Here is a 27,770-nt window from a genome sequence, read left to right as displayed (position 1 = left end):
GGGTCTGCCTTGGGAGATAGCCTTAACTGCCCCCAAAGTACCCTGAGCATGGGGTACCTGACTGTCCCTGGAGGGCAGGTTGTACCCCTGGCTAGCGTGCCTCTGAGTGAGGCCAGGGCCACCCATGAGGGCCTCCCGGCAGGTACGAGGTGATGCAATTCTGCTGGCTGCAGCCAGAGCAGAGGCCCACGGCTGAAGAGGTTCACCTGCTGCTGTCCTACCTGTGTGCCAAGGGCACCACGGAGTTGGAGGAGGAGTTCGAGCGGCGCTGGCGCTCCCTGCGGCCCGGTGGCAGCGCAGGCCTGGGGTCGGGTCCCGCTGGCCCGGCCGTTGCTGCTGAGCTCACTGCGGCCTCGTCTTTCCCACTGCTGGAACAGTTCACCAGTGACGGCTTTCACGTGGACAGCGACGACGTGCTGACGGTAACCGAGACGAGCCGCGGACTCAACTTCGAATACAAGTGGGAGGCGGGCTGCGGCGCCGCCGCGGAGGCGTTCCCACCTCCGGGGGGCGTGTCTAGCCCCGACGCCGCCGCACGCCTGCAGGAGCTGTGTGCGCCTGACGGCTCGCCGCCGGGTGTGGTGCCGGTGCTCAGCGCCCACAGCCCCTCGGTGGGTAGCGAGTACTTCATCCGCCTAGAGGGGGCAGTGCCTGCCGCTGGCCATGATCCCGACTGTGCGGGCTGCGCTCCCAGCCCCGAAGCCGTGACGGACCAAGACGACAACTCAGAGGACAGCGCCACCACTTCTCTAGTCATGGAGCCGCTGCTGGGCCACCCGCCCCCCACCGGGGGCCCGTGGGGCCCCTGCGACCGCCACTCACGCAGGAGGCGAGAGCCACCCTGCCCTTCACGCTCGCCCTCTCCGGGGACCCCGATGTTACCGGCTGAAGACATAGACTGGGGCGTGGCTACCTTCTGCCCACCTTTCTTCGACGACCCGTTGGGAGCATCTCCCCCTGGGAGTCCTGAGGCCCAGCCGTCCCCCAGTGACGAGGAGCGGGAGGAGGGGAAGGCGGGGAGGGCAGCTCGGTGTGGACACTGGGGCTCTAACGTGTCAGCCAACAATAACAGTGGCAGCCGAGACCCAGAATCCTGGGACCCTGGCTATGTGAGCAGCTTCACAGACAGCTACAGGGACGACTGCTCCAGCCTAGAGCAGACCCCACGGGCCTCCCCCGAGCTGGGCCACCCACTGTCCCAGGAGGATCCCAGAGAATTTCTGCCTGGGCTGGTAGCAGCCTCCCCGGGTCAGGGGCGAAGCCGCTGCTTCAGCCTCCTCCCTCTGTGCCCTGCCAAAGGCCTGGCACCTGCCGCCTGCCTGGCCACACGCCCCTGGACGGAGGTGGCTGTAGGTGGGGGTGACAACCCCCAGGTGGAGCCCAAACTCGCCCGGGAGGCTGAGGGCTCTCCTGCATCCCAGCTATCCCTTCCTTCCGTCCCCTCCCCATCGCACGAAGGAGCCTCGCTTCCCTCGGAGGAGGCAAGCGCCCCCGACATCCTGCCTGCCTCTCCCACACCTGCTGCTGGCAGCTGGGTCACCGCCCCTAAGCCGGCCCTCGCTCTGGACAGCTGCAGCGGCTCTCTGGGGCAAGAGGCTCCCAGCAGTGAGGATGAGGACACCACTGAGGCTACGTCTGGGGTCTTCACCGACCTGTCCAGTGACGGCCCTCACACTGAGAAGCCAGGCGCAGTACCAGCCGTACGCTGTCTGCAGAAGCAGGTCGAGACCCCCGACTCCCTGGACTCCCTGGACATCCCGTCCTCAGCCAGTGACGGAGGCTGTGAGGTCTTGAGCCCCTCGGCTGCTGGTCCCCCTGCTGGGCAGCCCCGTGCTGTGGACAGTGGCTATGAAACGGAGAACTATGAGTCCCCAGAGTTTGTGCTCAAAGAGGCCCATGAGTCAAACGAGCCTGAGGCCTTCGGGGAGCTAGCCTCAGAGGGTGAGAGCCCGGGGCCCGAGACTTTGCTGTCTGTCTCCCTTGGCGGCCTCAGCAAGAAAAACCCCTATCGTGACTCTGCCTACTTCTCGGACCTGGACGCTGAGTCTGAACCCACCTTTGGCCCTGAGAAGTGCGGTGGGGTCCAGGCCTCCCAAGAGGAGAAGGACCTGAAGAGCCCACCTGGTTCAGGGCATCCGTCTGTGCAGGATTTTCCCGGGCCTGAGGTATCCAGGGAGGCCCCAGACACCAGCCCCGGGGAGGCGTTGTCCCCACCACAGCAGACAGAGGAGCCCTTGCCAGGTGGCCCCAAGCCAGAGTCTCTTTCGACTCAAGGCCCCGTCCAGGTGCAGCCTGTGCCCGGCCTTAGTCATTCCAAATGTTTCCTGCTGACCCCAGTCCCACTGAGCTCAGAAGGCGATGGCACGGAGCCCCGGGGCCCCCCAGGACAGCTGTCAGTGCCAGCACAGCTCGGGCAGACGGGAAGCCCTTCGGCACCCAGATCCCCGCTCTGCCTGGCCCTGCCTGGCCACCCTGGGGCTTTAGAGGGCCAGCCATTGGACGAAGAGGACAGTGAGGACAGCGACGAGTCTGACGAGGAGCTTCGATGCTACAGCGTCCAGGAGCCCAGCGAGGACAGTGAGGAGGAGCCACCAGCGGTGCCCGTGGTGGTGGCTGAGAGCCAGAGTGCCCGAAATCTGCGCAGCTTGCTGAAGATGCCCAGCCTTCTGTCCGAGGCCTTCTGCGAGGACCTGGAGCGCAAGAAGAAGGCTGTGTCCTTCTTTGATGATGTCACGGTCTACCTCTTCGACCAGGTGGGCTGCTGCTGTGTGCATGTACGCACAGGGGCTGGGAGGGGGGTGGGCAGCCCGAGTCACACAGCGCTCTGCCCCTCCAGGAGAGCCCCACCCGAGAGACTGGGGAGCCCTTCCCCAGCACGAAGGAATCCCTCCCCACGTTCCTGGAGGGCAGCCCCGGCTCACCCAGCGCCCCTGGCCTGCCGCGGCGGGCTGACCACTTGCCCGACAGCTCTGTTCCTGAACAAGGTGAGCCAGGTGTTGGGGGGGGGGCAGATCGTGACGTCACTGTCACGGGAGGGCTGGGTTGTGAATGTGACGTCACCTGAAGTGGGGGCTGGGAGATGCCATAGGGCCAGTGACTCACACGGCGACCCGACTCGTAGGCAGTAGGTTCGAGTGGGATGGTAACTTCCCGCTGGTGCCCAGCAAGGCTGCTCTGGCGACCGCACTGGACCCTGCAGACCCTGTCCTGGCCACGCCCACCGCCGCGCCAGCCGCGCCCTTGTCACGATTCACCGTGTCTCCCACACCCGCCTCCCGATTCTCCATCACTCATGTATCGGACTCGGAGTCCCCGTCGGTGGGAGGTGAGTGTGGTGGGCGGGGCTGAGGTGGAGAAGAGGGACATTGTGAGTGGGTGTCAGCGGGGTGGGGGGGACCTAGGTGCTCTTGGTCTGCTGGACATTGTCCTCTTCTTTAAAAAAATTATTTAACTCTATTTTATGTGCATAAACTGGAACAGGAGTAACAGGTGTGAGTCACCATGTGGGGGCTGGGAATTGAACCCGGGGCCTCTGGAAGAGCAGCCAGTCCTCTTAACCCCTCAGCCACCTCTCCAGCCCCTGACATTGTCCTCTTAACAGCATTTGGCTCCTGGCCTCTGGGCATAGGCCGTGTCCAGGTACACTTGACCGGCTGCCTCCTGACCCGCCCACCCTCTGCCCAGTCTGCCCCTTACCGCAGGCTCTTCCCCAGCCCCGCCCTGGTTTCCTGCAACTCAATAGAACATTCCCAGCATGGCGGTCTCTACTCCTACCGCCATCTACTGGCGTGCCACCACCTGAGGTTCTTGCTAGGTGTCCCTGTGGGGACTTGCCCAAGCGGTGGTACCGGAGCCCATCCTGTCATGAGCCCCCTCCCCTGCCTGCACCAGGGTAGGGTCCTCTCTGCCAGGTTCCCCTCCCATAGCCCACCCACTGCTTGACAACCCCTGTCTCCCTGTCCCCTCCCCCACACCTCTTCCCCAGTTGCCCTGGCTGTGGTCATCCTCATCCCTGGCACAGGGAGATGACCACGTTGGCCATGACCACGCCTCCTTCGTTTGGACCTCAGTTCCCATGTGTTCCAGACATGTGCTAAGCACTGCCAGCTCTGGGTCCGGCTGACACGGGGAAGAGAAATGGGCCTACCTCCCCCCACCCCACCCCCAACCTACCAGGTTCTACCACCTTGAACAGGCCCGTTGGTGGGCCAGGCGGTTGTAGGGGGTGGGTGGGTTTGGGTGTGTGAGAACCTGGCATCTGGCTCTCTCTCCACAATGCTCACACGTAACACCCCCCTTTACCAGGCCCAGCGGCAAGTGCTGGGGACCGATTCACAGAGGCTTGAGACCCAGGTAGTTCCACCCTTCGGAGGCTGGCGTCACTGGAGACCCTGCCATCCTACCCAGGCGGCAGCAAGGATGGTGTCCGGGAACGAATGAGCGGGGACCCGTCGACCCCCCCCCCCCGCAGTGTCCTGGAGAAGCAGGTGGATGGGAGGCCTGGATCTAGCCCCGGATGTGCTGTCCTGATGGCAGACTGTGTCCTGGGTGGACACTGGGGTTTGCTGCTAGCCTCTGGTCAGACCTGCAGCCCCAGGGCCTGTGAGTGTCTGTAAGCATATACATACACACTCAAGAAGGGACCCCCTGACCCTGGGTGGCTCCCCACTGCTGGGTAGACGCCCCCCCCACCCCCGCCCCGCAGCCACACTTCCTATATGGCTGTTGGTGGTGAACTGGCCTCAGGCCAGGGCTATGCAGTCCAAGGGCCTGCACGCCGTTGGCTACACTCTGCCTCGTGTTCAAGGGACACTTGGCCAGGTTTCGAGGTGGCTTTAAGCCTGCAGGTCCCTTTTGGGTTCTCCGCACCTTTCTGACCTGGGTCTAGGTTTGCTCTGAGCAAGGTCGGACCCCTGGGCTTCAAGCCCTTATGTCAGAGTCTGTGGCTGGCTTCCCTTCTCCACGGGGTCTGTCTGGATGGTTCTGGCCTAGGTCCTGCTGCATATCACGGAGGCTTCCAGGCTGCAGCCGGACTGCCCAGAGTTGCCCTCCCTAGGGCAGTGTGGGCAGCACTCCCTCGCAGAGCAGGGCCCTGCCCCATACCCTACCAAGAGGAGAACAGAGTGTACCCTACGGCCGCTGTGGGCCCCTGCCTGCAGGCAGGGCTGGGAGAAAACAGGGCTGGGGTGGGCTGTACAGGGAATATTTTTGTAACTTGCTGGAGTGAATGGAAATGGGGTGATTCTAAGTTATTGTTGCCAAAGACATGTAAAGTATATTGTCGCTTTGGGGGTGGGGCAATGTTTTTTGTTTTGTTTTTGTTTTTAGTTTGAGGATAGGATGCCGGTGCAATGATTTTCTTGTTCCTTGTTTTTTAAGAGAAACCAAGCTAAAGAAAAAAACAAACAAAAAAACCCAGCCTGTATGCTCAGTGTTTTCTTTCCGGGTCTGCAGCTAACACCCTCAGGGGCATGGTAGATGGGGAACCCGGCTGTCACCTCTGCTCTTTAGCCCCCTTCAGCCCTTTCCTTTCCCTCAAGAAAGCTCTCGGAGGTCAGACGGAAGGGGCCCTCGAAGAGCAGCCGTCCGTCCACTTACCCTAGCCCGTCCTCGGCCCTGCAGCGGTGGAGTGGGAGGCAGGGGAGTGGACTCCTATGCTCCCGCCCCGCCCTGTCCCGGAACTAGCCTATGTGCCTGCCTGCTGGGTAGGAGGCTCCAGGCCTCTTCCTGGGGGAACTGATAAATGAGCTCTGCCCGGATCTCTGCACCCTAGACCCCCGTCACCAACTCAGATGATATCTGGTGAAGTTGTACACAGACCCTGCATCTTAGCTGAAGTGGAAGCAGCCGGGGAGCTGGGCTGGGGCCGGGTTCTCCTCTTCCTGTAGGCACCACAGCACAGCTGTGCTCACGAAAAATCACTCTTACAAAGGTACAGGCGTGCCCTCACACCATTCCCGGCCCTGCCGCCAGGCTAACAGATCACACGCTGCATACAGGTAGGCACATGTTTATTGACCAGACACGTATGAGCTTAAAAAAAAATTTAAAAGTAAAAAAAAAAAATCAACATGGGAACAGGCTCCCTCCTAGCTACAAGCTGACAGAATGTCCTCTTCTGTGTTCAAGGGTTCGCAGTCGGAGATGCCTGTCCCGAGCTCTGTCCCCTCTGTCGGGGGCACCACCCGTGGCCAGCGACCTCTTGCTTCGGGCAGCCACACCTCCCCAGGGACACCTGGGACCCAGCCCAGGCTGGGCTGATGTGAGACATTGCCAGGGAGTGGGCCAGGCTGTCTTCTGCAGACAGGAGCACACCGCAGCAGCTTACCCTCGGTTGCGTGGGTGGGGACGCGGGCGACGCGGATGAGCCCGTCAGCTGAGCAGAGGGGCTGATCTGTCGTTGGTCACTGTTGGTTTCAGATGGACGTTGGCAAAGGGATTCCTGGGGGGAAGGAAAAGCAGTTTCAGTTTGGGCAGGTGCTCCGGTTAGGCTGTGTCACCGGGCCACCCCAGGGAGTGCTCCTCCCCCCTTAGTACTAGACCCCAGTGGCCTATTCTTGGAGCCAGGTGCTGTCTCAAGACCTGTTAGCCCCCAGTGCGATAACCCACTGCCGCCTTACATTGTCCCCGCTGGGCGTCAGAACGGGCATGAGGGTGAGGACTAGCTGTTCCCTTCCCAACTCGGGGTGGATGAGCCCTGACCACGCCCTTTAAGGAAGGAAGGCCCTGCTATAGCTGTCCCCACCCCCAGGCTGAGCCCAAGGCGGTTCTCCCGCGTGCACAGAGGTCAGCAGGTCACACAAACCAGCCTGGGCATGCAGGGCGCCGCAGGAGGGCACACCATAGACACACAGACATGACAGACACGAGGCGCACATGCCCTGACTCCACGGGCTGGGGGGGGGGGTGGACGGACGCCATCGCTGCATGGCAGGTCCCTCTGCTGAGGGACTAGCCACCTCCCCCGAGTGGCGCCTGACCCACCCACGTGCCCCTCGGGCCACAGCTGATGCACGAACAAGACTCAAGACAGGAAGTGGGGATGGAACAGAGGAGCACCGATGGGCCGCGCCGGGCCAGCGCTCCCGGCAGCCGGCCCTGCCCCGCAGTCCCCCATCGGGCTCTGGAGGGCCCACTGCGGTGGGAACAGCACAGGGCGGTGGATGGGAGGGGCCGGACAGCGCCACAGGGACAGCACGGATGGATGGCTCGTGGACACGGGACTCGCGAGGCACAGGACTGCGTGCTTGGCTCTACATCCGTTACCTGGAATGGGGTCACCTCTGTGCCTGGTGGGTTCTCAGAAGCCTGGGGGTTGATGGCAGGCCCAGGGTGGGCGAGCAGGCTCTCCATTCAGGGTCCCCCCATGAAGACTTACATAGGCAGAGCCTCACCCTACATTTTCCTGAAGAGTTTCTAAAAATCTGAGACACCCGGACTGTGAAGTTTTAGAAGGTTAAGTGCAGGAGGCTCAGGCCCCTTGCCTGCCGGCTGTGGGGTTCTGCGGTGTCTGTGGCCGCTCGCTTCTGCTGAGGGCCAGAGATTAAGGGCCACTCTCTGCTCTGCCATGCCGGGCTCCTGTGCTCTGCGGCCCCCAGCCCCTTACTGTGGCTGTTCGAGGTGTGAGATAGGGACCCTGCCAATCAGAGTGAGGGTGCCAGCTGCAGCCTCCGGTGTGGCTAGCTGTCCCTGGCCCACTCCACATTCTACAGAAGGGCTCTCAAGCCCGGCGAAGGCAACAGCTCTGGGGAGACTTGGAATGAGGACATGTCTTTCTCTTGAGGGAATGGGACAGAGCAGAGCAACGAGCAAGCTGCCCCAGGTCCCGGGGCAGGGTCATCGTGGGACCAGGCCTGGGCAGAATGGCCCAGGGATTCACTGACCATGCTTAGCTCCTGCCCATCTGGCTCAAACTTAACCCAGCAAAAGAATCTGTCTCCAGCTAGGACCAGAATGGAAGTTCAGACCCGGAGTGCCCCACCCAAAAGGCTCTCCGTTCTCAAACACTTTCTTCTCTTCTCCCACGAAGCCACTGGGCCACTTAGAGCAGGGAACCATCCACAGATGCCACAGCCACCACCAAGTCCTGCTCTGTACACGTTCTAGTGAGCAGAATCCAGGGGCGTGCTCCCTTTCAAGGACATTCACGCATACTGATAAAATCAACCTGCAGAGGACATGGCTAGCACACGGTGTGCCCAGCGGAGACCAACACCAACGGCGAGAGGACTCAGCAACAGAAGCTGCAACAACGGACCAGGAGGACCAGGCATCCATGCCTGGCGTCTAGGAACGATAGATGGCACTTATGCAGGATGGATCCGGCTGAGGCGGCACGGTGGGACACCAGCTCTCTCCCCAGCTCTGCAGCCGGCCAGCCATGAACAACGGAACGCGATGACCAGAAACCTAGACAGGCTCAACTCGCTGCAGCAGCACAGCCTGCCTTCCCCATCTCCATTTTTTACTACTTTCCTCAGCAACTATGGAATGGCCCTCCATTTCTTCTACCTAACAGGCACCCTCAGAACCAAGGCCAGGGTGGTAGCAACCCTCTTACAGTCCTAAATCCAGGGTGAGCCATGTGTGAGTGGCCGCCCCCAACAACCACGGGAGCTTTGGAGCTGAGTGGCTGGAAGACTAGGCAGACCGTGGCTGGGAGTGTTCAGGGGTGACATGGCAGCATCGGGCTGGCCTGCAAACCTGTTCTGTCCTATGTCCGTCACACCCGAGTCCCAGTCCTCGTGCACACAAGGGACCTGGTCCCAGGAAGGGTTGTGCAGCCTCCCTGAGCCTTTGCTCGGGTCTCTGGCTTAGCGGGACCCGGTGGGCAGTGAGGAAGGGGGTCTGGCAGGCTTGGGCGGGAGATGCAGGCCTCCCAGAGAACATCTTGGGTGGGAGAAGGTGGCCAGCCCAGAGTCAGCCAAGGACATTTCGCCCTCTCGGCAAACTTCAGCAGATCACTACTACAGAACCCCATTATAGAGCCCCCGGGAGAGCTAACACCAGGGTGAGGTGCTGTGGGTCTGCCCGAGTGACCCGGCTGCCCATGGGCTGGGATGCATCACTGTGACTCTCAGGGAGATAACGACCACTCCCGTGAAGGGACACAGGCCCTGGCTTCTCATGCCACCCCCTCTGCGGTGTGGGAGGGGAATAAAAGCCCCTTCTACTGTGGCGGGCAATGTGAAGCAGTGCCCTCCTCTCTGCCCCAATGGTCCACTTCTCCGGCACCCAGGGAAAAAGCAGCCTGGCCAGTGTAGCCACATGAGACGGCAGAGAGGCAAGGTCTGATGGCAGAGGTCCACCTGACCCGAGACCCAGGCTTGGTTCAGCTGTGCTACTCAACAGCTGGGGTCATGACCAACCCTCCACACACACCAGAGGAACCCAGGTACATGCTGAGCGACTGGGGGAGGCTTCCCCCAGGTCGCCCCTTCATTGTGACCAAGCACCTAGCAGGGTTAGGAGAGAAGAGATCCGGGCCAGCCCCGTCTCTGGCAGCGAAGGCGGTGACGGGGCAGAGTTAGACCACAAGCCTCCAGGCAGAGGGAAGGTAGGAGAGCCACGAGGAGGAGGGAACCAGCGAAACCAAGACCCAATGCTCAGAGCAAGGCAGCTTGGCAGACCCCCGGGCCCTGCCAGGTAGCAGACCCCTCCTGTGGAGATACTCCTGACCCGGGCCGGGGGGCCCAGCCATAGCCACTGCAGATGCAGGTGGATGGGCACAAAACCAGGGCAACTTACTAACTCTAGTCAGGGGGCAGCTCAAAATCTGGCCACTTCGACATCAGCACTGTAAGGGAAACACAAGGCTTATTTAGGTAAAGCTAGAGCACGCACGTCTAAGGAAGCAGAAGGGCCGGGCAGGATGGACAGCTCGTGGGGAGGTGCAGCTGCCAGGAAGAGACCCACGGTGGGTCGGTCGGTCCGTGGGCTCACAGCTGCGCCTGCTGGGCGGAGAAGGGGGGTCGAGGAGCATGCCCGCACGGGCCGTGCCCACTCTTGCTGGAGTCGACCCTTTTAGACCCTGCTCTCACCAGGCAGGGTGGTAGCCACCCAGGCGTCATCATTGGAGCCAGCTGAGCTGGCTCTGTCTGCAAGACTAGATTGTCTTGGAATCGTCTGCAAATGAGCAAAGAGACTAAAGCTGGGGTGCACTGAGCTGGGGTCTGACCCACACAGCCCCAACACAGGCCAGGGAGCTGGAAGGAGGCACCAGACCAACTCAGTGCAATAAATAAAACCTTTATTCCAACAGTTGACTGCAGTACAGGGCACAGTTCAGATTCTTAAAAAAAAGGAAAGGAAAAAGGAAAAAAATATTTTTTAGCACTTTACATCTTCATACAAGTTTGCTGCTCTGTGTCTACATTCATCCATTGCACATGGAATCCCCTGGATTGAAACTTTTAGCAAAATTAGAACAACACAGAAAGTTCTTTACACAGGTCCAAGTTCTGGCTGTGTTTTCCTTAAATATAAAACAGGGTCTGTCTGTCTGTCTGTGTCTGAGCTGCTGCATCAGACTGGACCAGCCACGCCCTAGTCCTCGGCAGGCTTGCAGAAGGGTTTTGCTAACCACACCAGAGGCGCGTCTGTGGCTTCCCAAGGGCTCCCGCCAGGTGCAGGGCTGAGCCCGCTGGGCCTTGGGCTCCGATGCCCAGAATTCAGTGTGTGAAGAGACAAAACCAGTAGCCACTGAGTCCAGTGTGCCTGTTTCTAAAGTCACCAAGACACACAAAAGATGAGAGTGCTTAGGAGGAGCTGGGCCAGGGCCTACCTCTCCCCCCGGCCATCTGAAGCCCAGGGGCAACAGGGCCATGACTCCCTCAAAGGCTGGTTATAGAAACGATTCCCCAAAAGTGTGTGTGTGGATGGATGGGTGGGGTTGGTCTCGAGGTCTTTGGAATGTCCGCATGTGGCCGGGCAGCACCTGCTCTTGTCCCCGGCTCCCGCCGGGGCACTGCATGAGGTAACGCCACCCTGTGTAGGGACGCCGCACTCCGTCCTACATACACCTGCCCAGCAGTATCTGCCAAGGAAACAGGCCCGGTGCCTGGCCTTGTGGGGTGGACAGGGCCTAGCTGGGGCTGTAGCCTCCATCACAGGAGTGGCCAGCTTCCTCAGGAGGCTCCCCGAGTGCCCAGGTACGCCCCTTATCTCGGTGCAGCCCTTGGAAGGGGCCTGAGGCAGGCCAAGGTCCCTGGGCCTGAGCCCCCAGGGCCCTAAGCCCCTTCCTGTTCTAGAAGACGCCAGCACTCCGGGGGGGTCAGACGCAGAGTAACAGTACGCACACCGGAATCCATGCATATCTGTTTTTGTTTTCAGGAAAAAAAAAGTCCTTTTTCCTGATTTTTTTTCCTTTTTCTTTTTTTTAAAGATTTTTCTTTTTCTTCAAACTGTAGACCTGGCTCGTGGCCAGCCTTAGAAAAGGGATGTATATCATGAACACCACAGGGCAGCAGGTGAGGACGCTGCTTTGCCACCCAGCCAGCAGGCCCCACCTGGCAGTTAATGCTCAAGGCTAGGGACACCTGTTGGGGGCATGAGCGGGGGGGGGGGGCGCGGGGAGCGCAGGGAGCAGCACCATGGACCCTGGGGGATTTCAGAGTCTGGGATCACCAACCAAAAGGCAGGAGCAGGTGGGAAAGAAACAACCCGGGAACAAACCAACGAGAGCTGAGGAGGGAAACGGTGGAGACGGGGGAAGAGCTCTTCAGAGCGGCTGCCTGGGGTCAGCGTCCTCACACTGTGGACACCAGCGTGCCACTGCCACTGTGGAACAAAGCACAGGACAGCTGCCCAGATGCATGCCCACCGTCAGCCGGAGGCGGCGGGCTCACCCACCACCTGGCAGCAGCCCTGGCCAGCAGCCAGGCTACCTGGCTTCTGGGAGGATGATGAAGCCAGGACAAGACTGTGACTGTGCCCAGGAGCAGCAGTTACAGCCCTTGGCACGGTCCCACCTGGTTTTCGGGAGGCAAGGCCTAGAGGCGGGCTAACGACCCTCCCCGACCCTGCCCTGCCTGCTGGGATGGACAGAAGCAGGCCAAGACACCAAGAACCAGCAGGGAGGAGGACGGGCTCACTCCACTTAGAAAAGAGCAGAGTAGGAACCAGGAGGGGTGGGTGGGTCCAACTCTGGGTAGCAGGCTCAGGGTCAAGCCCCTTGGGTTCCCAAAGTAAGAGAAGTCAGTTTCTAGGTCCCAAGAGAGAGGTCACCTTAACCGAGCCCATGGCCACCCACCCACAGTCCCAACAAAGTCTCAAGGCTCTTACCTGCTCACAGACCGTGCCCCGTAGTCATCCAGACCCTGGGGAGCAGAGACAGAGCAGTCAGGTTGGGCCCCCAGGGACTGAGACCCAGGCCTTTGCTGACAATGTGTCCCTGGCACAGTCTTCATGAAGGTGGCTGTGGCCTAGGGTGGGGTTCCCAGAAAGCTGGCTCCTCCCCCACTGCTCTCTAACTCTTCTTCGGTCACTGTGGTTGGGGACCTCTCCAGAGACTGTTTTGTTACGAATGGTGACACAGATGTGGTGGCCTCTCACATTAACAGGGACACAGTGGTAGACTGGACCACGTGTGCATTCTGTACACACAGGACAGATCACACTTCATGACGTCACTGTAAATGCCTCCCACGAAGTGGGGCTTCCCCCAGAAAGAGTTTCTGTGGGGACGGTGAAGAGAGGTCAGAGGCCTCAGCTGGCAGACAGAAAGATGAGTGATTAGAAGGATGCTTCAGGGGACCACTGCTGGCCAGCTCACCTCACAGATGCCTGGGCTGCCTCTGAGCTGGGTACCCTGCCCAGGAGGGGACACCTTGGGCATGGACTAAAGCTAGCTGCAGACAGCTGTCCACCTCTATCAGGTGGGCTTAGCCCAAGGCATTAAGGGGTGGTGGACTCACTATCCTCGGCTTTCCCAGCCTTGAACCAATCACCTCCCAGAGGCTGGCCTATGTCCAAGGTCCGTAACTCCAATTGCTACTACATGCTCTGAGCACTAACTCCAGCGTGGCCCTGGCCCTGAAGGCTCTAGGCCATAACCTTCTATAATCTACAATCCAGACCTCCTCAGACTCCAGCCCCCCGAGTCACAATCACATTTGCCTAAACTGCAGACCCCCTGGAGGAGGTCCCTCCAAAGCATCACTGTCCCTCTAGGGCAGGATGGGTACAGCCAAAAGGAGGATCTCGCATGCCTCCAAAATGACTGCACATCCTTGGGTCATCTGTCAACAGACACTGGGACACCATGGTGGTCCTCAGATGGCCCAAGACTTGGAAATGGTGGGCTCTTTCTTTCCCTGTGTTCAGGTAGAGGTGCTGCCCTAGGGCTGGACAGAGCTATAGACAAGCTGCTATCCCTTCTGTCCTCAAGGCTAGAGCAGACCAACCTTCACACGGGATCCCAGGTTTGGAGGACCACTATCCAGCCCCACAGGTCCATCCTACACTCAGAGGGCCACCCACCTTGGACGCTCTGGCTACTACCTGCACACGGGTTTGCCAGGAACCCTTCTCAGGGCCTCGAGGCCTTAACCAGTCATCTGTGGCCTTTCACTGACTAGGAAGCTCTGGGCAGCAGCGGATCCACTACCAGCTGGGCACCTAGCACCCTGCAGCTTTCAGGGAAGTCTGAAGCTTCAATCCCCTGGCCCCTAGATAGTAGTGGGTGTCCAGGATGATCCCAGGCCAGCCACACCCAAGTTTCCACAGCACACCAGGCAGAAGGGTGGTGATCATACCAGCTCTGGTAGAGCGTGTGGCTAAAATCGCAAGCCACAGAGCCTCTTGTCTGCCTCGGGCCTGTCAGCCACGAGACCCAGTCAGTACCAGGTTCCAGGCTCTTAGAGAACCCTGTAAGTTTTGCTGGCCAAGTCCGTGTGCCTTCCATGCAGATCCACCTCAGCCCCAGGCCCCAGGGCTCACCTGAGAGAAGGCAGGAACGGCCACACTGTAGGGTCTCTGCTTGAAAGTCCCAGTTGTCTGAGTGGGGAAGGCCCGGGAGGATGTGCCATAGTCAGGAGGAGGGATGGCCAGGTCGTCCTTGTCTAGAAGGTTGCCCGTGCTGCTGCTCTTGCCCTGTTGCAGGCTGTGGGGACGAGGGGCTCAGTGGCTGGCCAGACAGTCCAACACACAGGCCAGTGTTCTCTGGAGATACCCTTTCCTTCCCCATGCCTCTGTCTCCCCCTCTGGCCTCCCCGCCCAGTCTCCCTGAACTGTACATATAAATAAATACACCAGGAGGGAGTGCTTGCTGGCAAACCCTGTGATGGGCAGCCATCCACCTGCCCAGGACAGCTGGGATTCTCCAAGCTAGGAGACGTTGAAGACTCAGACCCTCCCGCCTGCTACAGGAGGTAGGTCGTGGAGGTGTGGCGTGTGATCATGACGGACTAACCACTGTCCTACACGGCGCCTGCTGTCCTTCCCAGCATGCCCAGGGCTCTTGGGACCCACCTCCCAGAACACCTCATGACCCTGCTGTATCCCGCACGCTCCCAGGTGTAGCCTCCCACACACAGCAGGGCCTTCGAGGAGGCTCTGTAGGGCAGAGAAAGATCTACAAGCTCTGCCCACTCTGGTGCCCGGGGGCCCTGCCTAGCCAGTGTGCTTACCTCATGTGCAACCTGTCACTTCCGTCGCTATCCAGGACCCGAGTGTAGGAGAAGGGAAACCAGCCCCGCCTAGAAGAAAGGCCCTAGGTGAGAGAGCCCAGAATCCATTCTACGGGCCTCCAGACGCATGAGTAGGCAGTATAGCAGCCCCTGTTGACCAGCGTCAGGGCCCAAGCCTTACCAGTTCCCTGGCTGTCCTTGTCCTTCTGTGGAAGGACAAGGTGCTCATGTTTCAGGGACACCAACGATGTGGCTGGTGCTGGACCTGCACCCAGTCCCAAGGGTGAGCTAGCCTAGCACAGAGTCGTGGACCTGACCACCTGTCACACAGCCTACTACCATGACGGCCACAGCTCCGAGACCAGGGGACCCACTAGGATAGCGGCAACACAGCCTCCCACTCCTCAGAGGCATCATGGAGGCTCCCTCCCTGGGCCACAGCAAAGCTCTGCTTATGCCTCAATTTGGCCACAGCTGCTTAGCCACATTGGGCCAAAGACACACCCGGACAAAAACAACTGCTTTCCTGGGGATGCGGGCTGCCTCTGGGTGGCACCAAGACTTGGGTGACATTGCTAAAGGTGATTGGGAACTACAGGAGAGTTGGGGGGGTGCGGTGGGTGTCTCAGGCTGAGCCGGGTGGCCCTAAGACTTAGTGACATTGCTGAAGGCTGTACAGACCTACAGGAGAGTTTGGGGGTGGGGTGGGGAGGGGTGGGGGGTTGTCTCAGGCTGGTCAAGTCTGTTCTGCCACGTATATGAGGGAAGCCACACATGGGCCCCCATCTTGAAAATGTCCAGGTGTGACACCACGCGTATACATTCAGAGAATCGTGTCCTGTGCCAAGTAAGCAGCCAATCACGGAGACACAGAAGTAACAGCCATGGCTGCTGCCCAGATTAGACTGGGGGAGGGGAAAGCAAGGACATGTGTGTGGCTACGTGTCCGTCGTGCTTGTTTGTCCCGTCAGGAGACCCTCTGACTTTGCTGCACAGCAGGGTGCCGCCCCCGCCCACCCCCGCCATGTGCTCCCTGCATGTGGGTGCTCACATCTTGGTCTTCTCGCTCTCCCCGTAGTGCCAGCCGTCACGGGCCTCGGGCACTAGCAGCGTGATGAGGTCGCCCTCCTTGAAGCTCAGCAGAGTGCTGTTGTCACCGGCCGCGTGGGAGAAAATGGCCTTGACCCTCATGCGTCCGTTACGCTCTAGGCCGGCTGCCATGGAGCTTGAACGTGGCAGTGTCTTGTTCTCAGCTGCCAGGGCAAACGGGGGGTGCGCGTGTGAGAGGGGGCCAGATGGGTCGGGCGGAGCCGGGAAACAGGCATTAACAGCAGTCGCGGGCCAAGCACAGGGGCTGTCCCACAATCACCCGAGGTCGCCCTCCGCCCTCTAACCTGCCTGTCTGCGGCAGACAGGGCTCCGGTGTCATTCCACCATGCCACACTGCCAGTTAATACACACTACATGCTCACACATGCGTGACACACCCATGCAGTACCGTCCACAGATATTTGTAGACATGCACACAGGCATATGGACATATATTCCATGCACAAACACGTGCTCATACATATATACCTACATACGTACTCCCACTGCCACGTGCACGCACACGCACTCACAAGCCTTGGTTTCTCAGCCTAAGCACCCTCGGGCCCTTACTGGTGGCATAGCTGTTCTTCGGGGTCACGCTCTTGCGCACGGGAAGTGTGTTGGAGTACGAGTCGCTCAGCTTGCTTTGAGACTGCGGAGGAGACAGGGATTTGGGCTGGGCAGCCTTGCGGTCAGCCCAGGGGTTGTAGTCCTCGCTGTCCGGGCCTGCGACGCCATTCATGACAGGTACATTCTCCTGAGCAGACATCCGCTGGAGGAAGAGGCAGGGGCAGGGCGTCGCTGGGAGCCAGCTAAGGGGTAACCCTGCACCCACCACAGGGGCCTGGGCTCAGCACAATGGGCTTGCCCTTTGAGAACATTCCGCCACCCCAAGCAAAAGGGAACACGCCTAAGCTTTTGAGGGCCCAGGACTCACCCCCACAAATGGTGCCAGCTCAGGAGGCACTGGCAAGGGTTTGGCTCCAGGAATGGGGTCTGAGATGACCAGGTTGGACTTGGAGGCTGACAGGGCACTAGGAAGGATGGAGCCATTGCTACTGGCTATCTGTTGCATCAGCTGGACAGCACGGTCTGGAATCTTGTTGGGGTCAGCACAGGCTTGCTGCCATACAGGCAGCTTCTGGGCTAGCAACTCCTTGCCCTAGAGTAGAAGACACAGACAGGAAGGGAGTAGCAGCATGAGTTCCTGCAGTGGGACACAGCCCAGAGGGGTTTCCCTGAGGACCATCACCCTGCATGTGTGTGGCCTTGCCTGGCTCCCGTGTTGTCGCTCCTCATCAATGGCCCCTCAAGACTAGACAGGCCACCCGTAGGGCTTTGCGTCTCAAAAGGGGACACTTGCTAAAGGGTCTGGCATGCACTTGTGTGCTAGGTTCCTGAGAGCACCATGTGTGAGATCAGACCAAGGAAGGCCCTGTTCTGGCAATGCTTCCTGGGGAGGGGAGGGGAAAAATGGATGAGCGTAGACTGCCAAACTCTGGGATAGGCAGCTCCTTTGTGGGCAAAACTGCACAGCATCGAGGAAAGAGCCGTCTGCCAGGCGAATGAAGACTGGAGGCAGGGCAGAACTGCCCAGTCAGGGGTAGACGTGTGCAAAGGCGGCCCCTGTCTGGAGACGGGCTGGCCACTCCTGTCCACCTCCAGGGTCCAAGAGCGTGGCTTGCCTCTGGGGCACACGGAGGCCTATGTGGGATGCAGCCAACCCCATGAGCATACAGGATGTACAGAGGGTGAGGGATCACAGAGGTGACGCCGAATTCTGCTTTAGAGTGATTCGAAGATACTCGAAGGCCTGAATGGGCAGTGCAGCTGGGGCTGGCATCTGGGTACAGGTGAGACAGCCCCTGCCCCCGCTAGCCGTTAGGACAAGTGGGCTTCCTGGGCTGCGGTGCTGCAGAGGGTCAAACCCTTACATCTGAGACGGCCACACTTGCAGAGCAGCATCAAGAACCACGTCCAGAGCCTTACACAGCAGTAAGGCCAGCTGCCCGTATAGGGGGTTAGAGCTCCCCTTCCAGTCCCAGCACACAAAGTCTGGTCCCCACTAGAGGGCGCACATGCCTCTGCCAGCCTCAAAGAGCCTTGGGGGCAAGGGTACCCAGTTAAACTACCAGTAACTTTCACAGTGGGGGTGCCGAGGAGGACACACACACACACACACACACACACACACACACACACACACAAAAGGGAGGAGGCACAGACAGCACGTCTCCCAGGACGCCGGTGCAATTCTGACCGGGCTGTGTACCTGCTTCCAGCTGGAACAGCCCAGGTAAGAAGCAGCCTCTGGGCTTGTTTCCTTGGTGCTCAAGGCCCCTGGGGACCAGAGCAGAGGTTGCAGGTCATGTGTGTGCACGTGTGAGAAGACACATGTCAGTGTGTATAGTGCCAATTTCTAGACCACCTTCCCTCACCGGGACATGACCAGCGTCTCGTGGTTGGCTGGGCTGCCTAGTCACATCTAAGCTCTCTGAACGTTCTTGAATGTTCCAGGGGACACGATCCAACCCCGCTTTAGCTCCTGCAGGTGTAGTGAGTGACGGGGTTCCACTCACCCCAACTGTTTCCAGCAACGGTCTATCATCTGAACATTCCCTACCCCTGGGGGTTACGTCAGCCTCTTTGTGCCCTGGGCCTCTGAACTCTGACCCCCAGGCCCAGGCCACCTGATCAGGGGCTCATGGCAGACCATCCTGGAGGGGGCAGCTCCTTACAAGAACTTTCCTTGTTCAGCAAGGCTGGGCCAGGTCTTGGAATGTGGCACTCCCAGGAAGTAAGTGTGTGTGTGTGTGTGTGTGTGTGTGTGTGTGTATGTGTGTGTGTGTGTGTATGTGTGTGTCCCCTGATGGGATAGGCTGTGAGCATGGAGAGGGAACATAGGGTGTCTAGGAGGGGCCCTCATTAGACTTAGTGGAAGGAGGCTGGCTTCTCAGGGGTCACAGAGGAACCAGGAGTGACTGAGTGCCACCAGAAGCCTAGTGCTTGATGGCACCAGAGAAAGCGGGGGCGAGGAGCAACTCTGAGGACACCCATGTGACCATTCTGGACTCAGAAGAGGCCACCTGGAGCAGTCGAGGGGAGGGACTAAGGGCCAGGGACTTGGGAGCTAGGCAGGACGCACAGCTGCCTAGCAGGCGTGGCGTGGGATGAAGGTGGCCCGTTCCATGTGGGACAGCCACACTACGGCAGCAGGCAGACATTAGGCTACGCAGGTTTGGATGTCTGATGACGTGGCCTGGCCTTAGAGGCTAGGCGTTGTCAGCATCACGGCTTGCAGAGCCACTGGCCCAGAGGCTGTCCAGGTGTTCAGATGAGCATGTAACCAGGAGGACTGAGTAAAGGCGACAGGCTAACTCTTCCAGAGGCCAGGAGGGCTGTGGGTCACTCCCTCTCAAGTGAGCCATCAGTCTAGCTCAACCTCGGCTGGGGCAGAAAAAGACCCCGGGGTGACTCTAGAAAGCCCCCAAGCCTACTCCACTCTGAGATCTCCGAGGGCAGGCAGCTGCACTCCCAAAACATCCACGTTATTTCTAATGTAGGCCTTCCGAATGTCATGGCAATTCTTCCTCTAGAACTCTGTTCCTCGGTCTGAGGTGTACGAGGACGCTCTGTCCCAGCCTGAGTGCCTTCTCTGGGAGCTCAGGCACTCACGGACATAGCCTGGGTCCACGAGCAGCTAGCTCCCTCCCGCAAACGGGACCGGCTGCATTGGAGCAGGCAGGCCGCGCGGCCCTCGGCATGAGCTCACCTTGGAGTGGTAGGCAGCAGAGTTCTTGGCCACAGCACACTGCTTTTCCACCAGGAAGCAGAACCTCCTGCGCTCCTCGGTGAGCGCCGTTTTGTAGCCGTCAGACACGTAGTTCTCCAGCTCACCCTGCTTGTTGCTGATGGCATCGATGTACTGGGGACAGAGGGGACAGGCTGGTGAGCAGAAGGCAGATCCTGCTTGGGTTTAGTTAGGCAGCATATCCAATCGTCCCCGCAGGCCACTTTGGGCACGCCTGCCCAAGCTGCCCAGAAGCTCATCTCCTGTGGAGGACCCAGGTGGAGGGGATCTCTGGGTTTATAAACATACACCGTGAACACACAAGCATGCACATGGATCGACACTGGTGTCTTCCTTGATCACTCTGTTTACTGAAGCAGGGTCTCACGTGGAACCTGGGGCTCCCCAACTCTACTGTTTTGGCTTGCCCTGGGGGATCCTGTCTCCACCTCCCCAGTGCTGGGATTACAGGTACACGCTGCCACGCTTAGCTGGCATTTATGTGGGTGCTAGGGATCAGAACTTACACTTCTGCTTCAAGTGTTCTCTCCACTGAGCCCAATACAAATACAAACTCCCCAGCCCCCATACAAATGCATTTTTGAGACAGGTTCTTCATGTAGCCAGGCTAGCTTTGAGCTATAAAACTCAGTTGTGCCTTGAATTCGCTTCATCCTCCCGTCTCGCCTCTTATGCTGGGATTACAACCAATCCCAGCTTTCCTGGGGGCTTTTCCTGAGAAGGGGAAAGTAAGGTACCAGTGGGCAGGTCAGGCTTCAGCTACATACAGCATAAGAATGTCAGAGCAGAGGAGCTTCTACAATGCTCCCTCCTGTCCTGGCTCCACAAACCACACGGCAGCTTCTTAGCCTCCTGTCACCTAAAGTTAAAGACTGTGGTGATGTGACAGTTTCATAACCCAGGATCTTAGAAGTTTATTGCCAAGCTGGGCGGTGGTGACGCACGCCTTTAATCCCAGCACTCGGGAGGCAGAGGCAGGGGGAATCTGAGTTCGAGGCCAGGCTGGACCGACAGCTTCCAAAACAATATAGAGAAACCCTGTCTCATAAAACCAAAAAAAAAAAAAAAAAAAAAAAGTTAGTCATAGGCAGAAAATCAGGAAAGCGGCAGTCTGAGAGACGACTGTGATAGCCAGTGTTCCAGCCCCAGGTCAGGGGCGCGTGTGGGCTGCACGCTCACACCACCATGCCCAGCTTGCTTTCCTGGAGCTTTTCCTGACATGGGGAAGGGACATGTGTTGATGGCAATATGCCCACCCCTTTAACTTTCTACTGGTCCCTCCATGACAGCTGGCTGGAAGGGTATGCACCCAAGGCCCAGCAGCAGTTTGTGGAACTTGGTTCTATAGCTAACCCCTACTGTGATCATCAGACTGCCCAAACGTTGAGGAAGAAAACCTATTCACATACGGGTATAGGCAGAAATTTTCTGTTACAAAACACCCGAGACACCTCCCTAGTGCACATCCTGCACCCGCCCCACTAAGGCTGAAACCCCACCCGCCTGGAGCAAGAGTGCTCAGCTAGCCTATGCTGCCAGGAGCAGCTGTTCAAGCAGTGCGAGCTAGCGTGGCCGTCTTCCAGCAGGGGGCAGGCCTGAGCTGCCAGGGTGCGCACAGCTGACTCACAGACACCTTGGAGCTCTGACTCAGCGTGGGTGGGCGGCTGAGCCGTGGGCGACAGAGGGGGTTGGAGCAGGCTGTTCCCTTAGCGTCTCCCCACACAAGGCTCAGCTGGAGGGACAGGAGAGGGGGAAGCCCAGCTGGTTGGGGGCTGGTCCTCACCGTGGCCACCGGTGCATGCACCAATTGCCTAACAGCCAGCACTAAATCTCTCCAAGGTATGGTCATCAAACCTACACAGCTTGATGCTTCTGCCCCTGCAGTCCTGCGCGAAACTCTGGTCCTCTCCCCTGGCAGGACCAGCTTGAGGAACAGGTCTTGGTCCCTTCAAGGGGCAGCAGGGCCAAGCCACAGGTCTGCCAGGTGGGGACTCTTGTAAAGAGAGAAGTCAGAAGACCAGGTGAGAGGGACTTAACAGCCTGACTGGGCTCTGCTGTTGTGATGGTGGGGGCCATTGCCTTCTCCTGCTCTCTCCTCTCCTCCACAGCACCAAGTACTTTTCCGCTGGTTATGCAACATGCGCCTACCAGGGCTTCCTGCTCCCTGAACCTCCCCTGCACTCCAGGGTCCTCTGGGAAGTAGGGGTGGGGCATTCAGCCTTGCTGCCCCCAGAGGAGCCGTGCTGGGAGGACTCCAGGGACCGACGGTGTGAGCTCCTTCCTGAGCTTCAGGGAAGACTGGAGAGATGAGACCAGGCATGCTCAGGGTCGGGGAGGCTAGGAGTGCAGCTGCCAGTCATCACGCAGCGTGACACGGGCTTCCTGGGTCCCACTCATTCTGCCCCGGGGCCAGCAACTGTCTGGGACTGGGGCATTGTGGCCCTCAGGGCTCAACTAGGCTGTGAGTGGCTTCTAAGACCTGGCCTCAGGCACAGGGTATATGGAAGGATGGACGGACAGACAGACACACACACTCTCTCTAGCACACATACACGCACGCACGCACGCATACGCACACGCCTCAGCTTGGTGGCCAGCTCAGTAATGTGCAAGGTTCTCGAGGCCAGGGTGGATCACTGGGACACTGCCCTCTTCCAGAGACTCCTCAAGGACATTAGCCAGAAGAGGGCTCAGCAGCCGTCTTACAATGCGAGCTAAGGTACTGAGACGGGGTGGAGGTGGGGGTGGGGGGGTAGGGAGCGCCAGTGACAATGTGCATTGCTTCATTATCTAGGGGACTTCAGAAAAGAGGCTCCACTCGCAGGTGTCACCTAGGACAGCAGTAAAAAGCAGGCCACGAGGCCCCCTGGGTCTCCTTGCCCCCGGAACAGCACCTTCCAAACTGAGGCCTGAAGCCAGCCCACCACTGGCGGTTTCTGGGTTTGTAGGCTGCACACTGCCTCGACACCGAGCTTTCAGCCCCCTGGGGGACTTGGTATGGGGCCCGGCCTCATTAGCAGGTCTGGCAAGCCTGTGAGTTAGGAAGGGCATGGTGTTTTATTTTTAAGATTTCCACTTTACTTATGTGCCCCTAGGAATAAATGTAACCTCACAGGTCACACCTGGACACCTAGGGGTGGTTCAAGACAAAGGGAGAGCGATGGCCTCAGAGCACTACACTTCAGGGACTGTTAAGAGTTCCCAGCTTGGAGGCCCATCTGGGCTGGCATCACCGGCTCCAGTCCGACCTGGGAGACGGTGAGCCTCAGCATTGATCCTGAGACACCGGGCAGCAGCACCGGGAGGCTGCCAGGGCCGTGTGGCTGCTGCCTCTGTCTAGGAATAACCACCGTCTTCCCTGACCTCCTTTTCCAGGCCACTGACTCCTCAACAGACAGACCACACTTTTACCAGGAAGATCCTGGAAATCCGAGTGAAGCGTTCCTTTGCAAGGGAGCCGGTGGAGGACAGGGCACAGGTGGTGGCTGCCCTTCAGGTCTCTAAGCCCCTCCATCCGTGGAGTGCAGAGGGCACTCCCGTGTGTCGGAACAGCCACGCTTTCTGGAAAGCAGAGTACAGAACACAAGCCGAGTCTGCACTGCAGTGGCTTGGCATACGGCCATTTAAAATGGCATTAAGCCTGTCCCCGAAGTGGCCAGGTTCCTGCTGTCCCCACCCACCCCACGTTGCCTCACAGCTCCTTGCTTAGCTGGGTGCTATGGCGACGGCACTATAGAAACGCCCGACTGAGAGCATTTAAGACCCACAGAGAAACGCTCCCACTTAGTCACCCCAGCAGGACAGCCCTGTAATCTGAGACGACAGAAGTGATTGGAAAGTGTGTCTCCTCTGCTCCAGAGCCAGCCGGTGACTCAGAGGGGGGGGGAGGATGTTCTAGAAAAATCTGAAGCTGCTGTGGCTCACCGTAACCCAATGGCCACGGAGGCTTTCCCACAACTGCCCAAGGCCCCCTACAGCTCATGAATGAATTCATGAGGCTTGGTGCCACTGTTACCACTGGGGGCCACGACTCCCAAGGAGACAACTCAGAACCCTGGGCTGTGCTGGGTAGGAGGGAACTGCAAGAGCCTAGCGAGCGCTTCATGTCGTCTGGAGTCACTGGAGACCCAAAGGCAAGGGAAGGCCTCCCCATTCTGAAGGGTCTGGCACCCAGGGCAGTGCATGGAGCCAGCAGATACTGACTGTGGGTGGACAGGGTTGGGGCGATCTTACCCATAGAGTGGCATATGGCGGGGCTGGCAATTCTAATAGCATCCAACACATTTAACATTGGGGGAAATCTCAGTCCATGGCAGTGACTAAAATGCCCCCCAAAGTTAATGTCTTATAAACTCAATCGTCAAAACTGTCTGTCAATGAAACCAGGTGGCTGCCCCTGGGCGGTCCCGAGGGATGGGTGTGGTTATGGGGTGGTCCCCCCAGGACAGCTTTATAAGGACAGGACCTGGCAGCCTTCCTCATCTGACCATGTGATGCTGCAGTGTGAGGCCCTGCTGGGTACCAGGCCTGCACTTGATTGTCTCTGGGACCCAGAGCTGAACGGAACTTCCGGGCTGTCTGCTGGAGTGAGGGCGCGTTGCCTGTAACATATCACACTCCGGGCGGGCCAGCCTCTGCTATTATACTCTGTGAAGATCTCAGCTATGGTTATTTTGCCTTTGCCTTGTTAATTATACAGCCCTTTAAATAGAATGAATTGTTCCCTTCTCTCAGGCCCCTAGAGCAGACAAATCCCACAAAGGGACACAAGTGAAAACTCCAGAGGTGCCAAGTCACCAAAGTGGCCCCTGTGTCATGGCGAAGACACCCAGTTATCTAGACCCTGGAATCCCTGGGAGAGCACTATGACACTCCTGCCACCTCTAAGGCAGGCATCTACCTAGGACATTGACCAGTGCCCTCTTTCAACAGAGCCGGCCTGTACCTTCTTACATTATCTCAGAGAGGACCAAAGACGGGGAACCTGGCGTGCTCTCTACCAACAGTAGGGCCCTGAACAGAGTCCTCCCGGGGCCTTCCACGGGGTCGGATCCGTCTCAGGGAGATCCCGAATGGGGCTGGGCCTGCCGCTCTGTCCGCTTGCAGCTGCTTTTCTCTGGCCTCTTAAGTGGTGGTTGGGGCTTCAGCGGCCTCTCCCTTGGCACTCAGGTGAGCAGAGGGGTACAGAAAGACAAACGGCTCCCCCAAGTCCAAGGCTAGCACACGCGGAAGGTCACTGCATCAGCAGGAACTCTGCCCCCTCTATCCCCTCTCCCCACACACTCTACTCTGGAGGGTGAGGGGATGTCAAGTCACACAGCGGGAAAAGCCAAGGCAGTGCCACCTCCTCAGAGGCCTGTCATCTGCAGACAGCCTCCTACCTGTGCCTGTCTTGTTCTAACGAGAGAGCTAGGTCGGAGGAGGAGTCAAAGGGGGACAAAACCAGAGGGGATCCAGGCCTGAACACAACAGCACACGCAGCTCTGCCCATGAGTGACGTGGTGGAAAGGGGAGCAAATACCATATCCACTCAGCCTCTTCGCTCAGGACCCTGGGATACCAGCTGGCTGGGCGACTGGTTATTAGAATCACCAGAGGCTTTGAGTCTATTGGGCCAGCGTGACCGCTCTCATCCACCTCTCCCCGGGGGGACGGGAGGGAGGACACAGGCTGGATAAAAGAGAGCCAGGCACCCCTCATATTCTGGGGCTGCTCTCCTCCCTCACCTCAGGGTGGCTGATGGGAAGGTGAGAATAGGGTTTGCTTTAAAGTCCAGCGTGACCTTTACTTTCCATTTTCTTAAGAGACCCAAAGGGACGGCTGGGGACAGAGGCCACATCCCAGGGTATACCACGGCATGTCCACTGTTCCCCAGGAGAACACCTTGTCCCGATGCCCAGTGTCAACCCTGTGGTGACAGAATGTGCTGGAGGGAAGAGCCACATCGGGGAAGTACCCTTAGGCCATGAGAGATGGCTTTTAGAACTCCCCCCTTTTCTTGTAAAACCACCCGTCCCAGTTAGTGCCCCAAATGCTGCTGAGCTCCCATTCTCTGACCTACAATTAAAATTAGTTTTCTCGGGCAGTCTCAACATGGAAGCTCAGTTCTGAGCGGTTTTTAACCAGGCAGCTCTCACCTGCAAACCTGGACAGTGAGTGCTGTTGGGGTCTCCCCCATTGTCCCCTCCCAGTCTGGCAACTTTGCATGTCCTGAGGCCTGAGCAGTTCTGTCTCCTACAACATCTGTGTTCAGTGATCACCCTTCTGGTAAACAGTCTGTCCTTAGTCCAGCTTGGGGCAAAGGTCTAAGTGACCCAGCCTTGCCAGAGCCCAGAAGCAGGAGGCTGCAGGGCAGGCCAGCACATGGTGGGGCGACATGCCAGGTCAGCACTCCCGAAGGCTTGGGCCTGTCGCCATGAGCCCCAGAGGCTCGGCCCGCTGGCGTTCAGCAGCCTCGGGCTCGCTCTGTGAGTTCCTGTTCCACGCGCTAGGCTCTGACCACACAGGGACCCTACTGGCAGATCAGTGGAACCAGGTAGGTCAGGAACCAGACATGCTGTTACCTCTCAGGGGCAGGGAAGGGAACCACGTTCAACAAGCACAAGCCAAGGCCAGCAACACGCACACTTGGCAAGACCAGGGCTGCTGGGACCAAGGCAGCTAAACACACCCCCCCCCAATGGTAGCTACTGCTAGGCCCCAGGCTTTGGTAAGGCACATGGACCCTAAGCTGGGCCTCTATGCCTGCCCCTAGGACGTCCTCTGTACAGAAGATGTCCACACCAGCCTACATGTGACTTCCTGAACCCTAAGCTCACCCATGGTCTGACCCTGCTTGGCTCTGGCTAAGCCACTGAGGGGCATACAGGGTGGAGAAACCTCAGATACACAAGAGGACACCTCAAGGAAGCAGCGAGGCCCTCTCCAGGCTGGAACAACTAGGTAAACTGAGTCAAGGCCTCTGTTTCTATGTGACTTGTGAGCTTAAGACATACTCAGGCCGTAACAGGGCATGGGGGTCAGTTCCCACTTCCAGCAGTAAAGTCGCCACCTTCCTGGTTAACTTAGATAGTAGTTCCAGGGGCCCTGGAAGACTGGAATCCTGCCCTCACCCAAGTAACAGAACATGGGTGCCTCTGCTAATGTCGCTAGCCATCTAGAGGTCTAGTGGACACAACATTACAAGAGCCAGTGAAGACCTCTGAGCCCCTAACTGACTAGGGGCTATGGTTACTAGACCCACCTGCAGACCAGCTTGGGAGGAGTTAAAGAATAGGGAACCGTGGGAGGCAAAGGATCTTTCTCTACCAACCAGCACCTTGCCGGAGTCTTGAAATCCACAACAACCCTTGTGAGGCCACTGTGAAGGGTCCGGACCTTGTAGAGGAGTGGGGTTCAGTTTAGCTCACACGCTCTAGCGTTTCCTTGGGGAAGATGCTGCCATCCTGGAGGGGAGGGCCTCGGGTCCCTGCTTAGGCAGCCACACCCTATGCATACGTCAGGTGGGATCCCTGGTCAAGTTTGCAAAGGCTCTGGGAGCCTGTAGGACCTGAAGAACCAGGGACAAGGGTTCTTGAGTAGCCTGGCCGGCTGTAGCCAGCTTGACAGGCTACTCCGATATGGTAGCCAGAGTACCTTCACTCGGCCCAGAGGAACCAGACACTCTCTGCCCTCAAAGATGTGTGTGAGGTGAGAGACTCCAAGAATATCCCTGCCTGTCTGCTTGGGCATCAGAAACCTTGTCTCTGATGTTCCCTCGCTACTATCAAGCAAGCAGTCAGGGCTGGTGGAATCCCAGGCCTGAACACAGCTGGATGAGGCAGAAGAATCCAAGTTCAAGACCAGTCTGCATTGCACAGTGAGTTTAAGGTGAGCCTGGACTTCATAGGTAACCCCCCCCGCCAACCCAAACTCACACAACTGGGAACTACAAGCTACCCATGAGGGACTGGCGGCCCCACTGTGCTCAAGACCAAGAAACACAGGATGTGGGTCTTCCCTGGAGGAATAAACAGACAAGGAACGTTTTGCTTGCTAAGGGTCAAAGCGCTGTTTCCTACAGAGAGACAAGGAAGAGGGGGCTTGGAGAGGCAGGAGAAGGAGTAAAGGGAGAGTGGCACATATATGTCAGGGGAGGTGGGTGGGGCAGGGGTGGGGTGGGAGGGTAGGGCCCTTCTTGTCCATACGCAGAGGAAAGGGGCAGACCAGATGGCTCCACCTCAGCAACAGGGAAAAAGGTT

The 27,770-nt window shown here is 58.6% G+C and overlaps 2 protein-coding genes across 11 annotated transcripts in view; one reads left to right on the top strand and one right to left on the bottom strand.

The window, feature by feature from the left end:
• Aatk (apoptosis associated tyrosine kinase) overlaps window positions 1-5,418 on the top strand; it is a 40,079-nt gene extending 34,661 nt beyond the window's left edge. For all 4 annotated transcript variants that reach the window (XM_040750161.1, XM_005069827.4, XM_005069828.4 and 1 more), the window contains 4 exons: window positions 143-2,753; window positions 2,837-2,984; window positions 3,122-3,325; window positions 4,306-5,418. In XM_040750161.1, the coding sequence (XP_040606095.1) occupies window positions 143-2,753; window positions 2,837-2,984; window positions 3,122-3,325; window positions 4,306-4,346 (3,004 nt within the window). In that variant the 3' untranslated portion in view covers window positions 4,347-5,418. The remainder of the gene's footprint in view (window positions 1-142; window positions 2,754-2,836; window positions 2,985-3,121; window positions 3,326-4,305) is intronic.
• Window positions 5,419-5,994: 576 nt separating this feature from the next.
• Window positions 5,995-27,770, bottom strand: part of Baiap2 (BAR/IMD domain containing adaptor protein 2) — a 67,857-nt gene continuing 46,081 nt past the window's right edge. For 2 of the 7 annotated variants that reach the window (XM_005069829.4, XM_040750163.1), the window contains 8 exons: window positions 19,492-19,644; window positions 16,657-16,881; window positions 16,290-16,491; window positions 15,679-15,880; window positions 14,628-14,696; window positions 13,939-14,101; window positions 12,283-12,317; window positions 5,995-6,442 (listed from right to left, as the gene is read on the bottom strand). In XM_005069829.4, coding sequence (XP_005069886.1) covers window positions 6,373-6,442; window positions 12,283-12,317; window positions 13,939-14,101; window positions 14,628-14,696; window positions 15,679-15,880; window positions 16,290-16,491; window positions 16,657-16,881; window positions 19,492-19,644 — 1,119 coding nt within the window. In that variant the 3' untranslated portion in view covers window positions 5,995-6,372. Of the gene's footprint in view, window positions 6,443-9,747; window positions 9,797-10,232; window positions 11,779-12,282; window positions 12,318-13,938; window positions 14,102-14,627; window positions 14,697-15,678; window positions 15,881-16,289; window positions 16,492-16,656; window positions 16,882-19,491; window positions 19,645-27,770 lie in introns of those variants that run through there. The other 5 variants (XM_021227019.2, XM_021227020.2, XM_013113341.3 and 2 more) reach the window with 5 other exon arrangements.

This window comes from Mesocricetus auratus, unplaced genomic scaffold (genome assembly GCF_017639785.1).
Source record: "Mesocricetus auratus isolate SY011 unplaced genomic scaffold, BCM_Maur_2.0 Super-Scaffold_100007, whole genome shotgun sequence".
Classification (NCBI taxonomy): Eukaryota; Metazoa; Chordata; class Mammalia; order Rodentia; family Cricetidae; genus Mesocricetus; species Mesocricetus auratus.
This window is presented reverse-complemented; position numbering and strand designations above follow the sequence as displayed.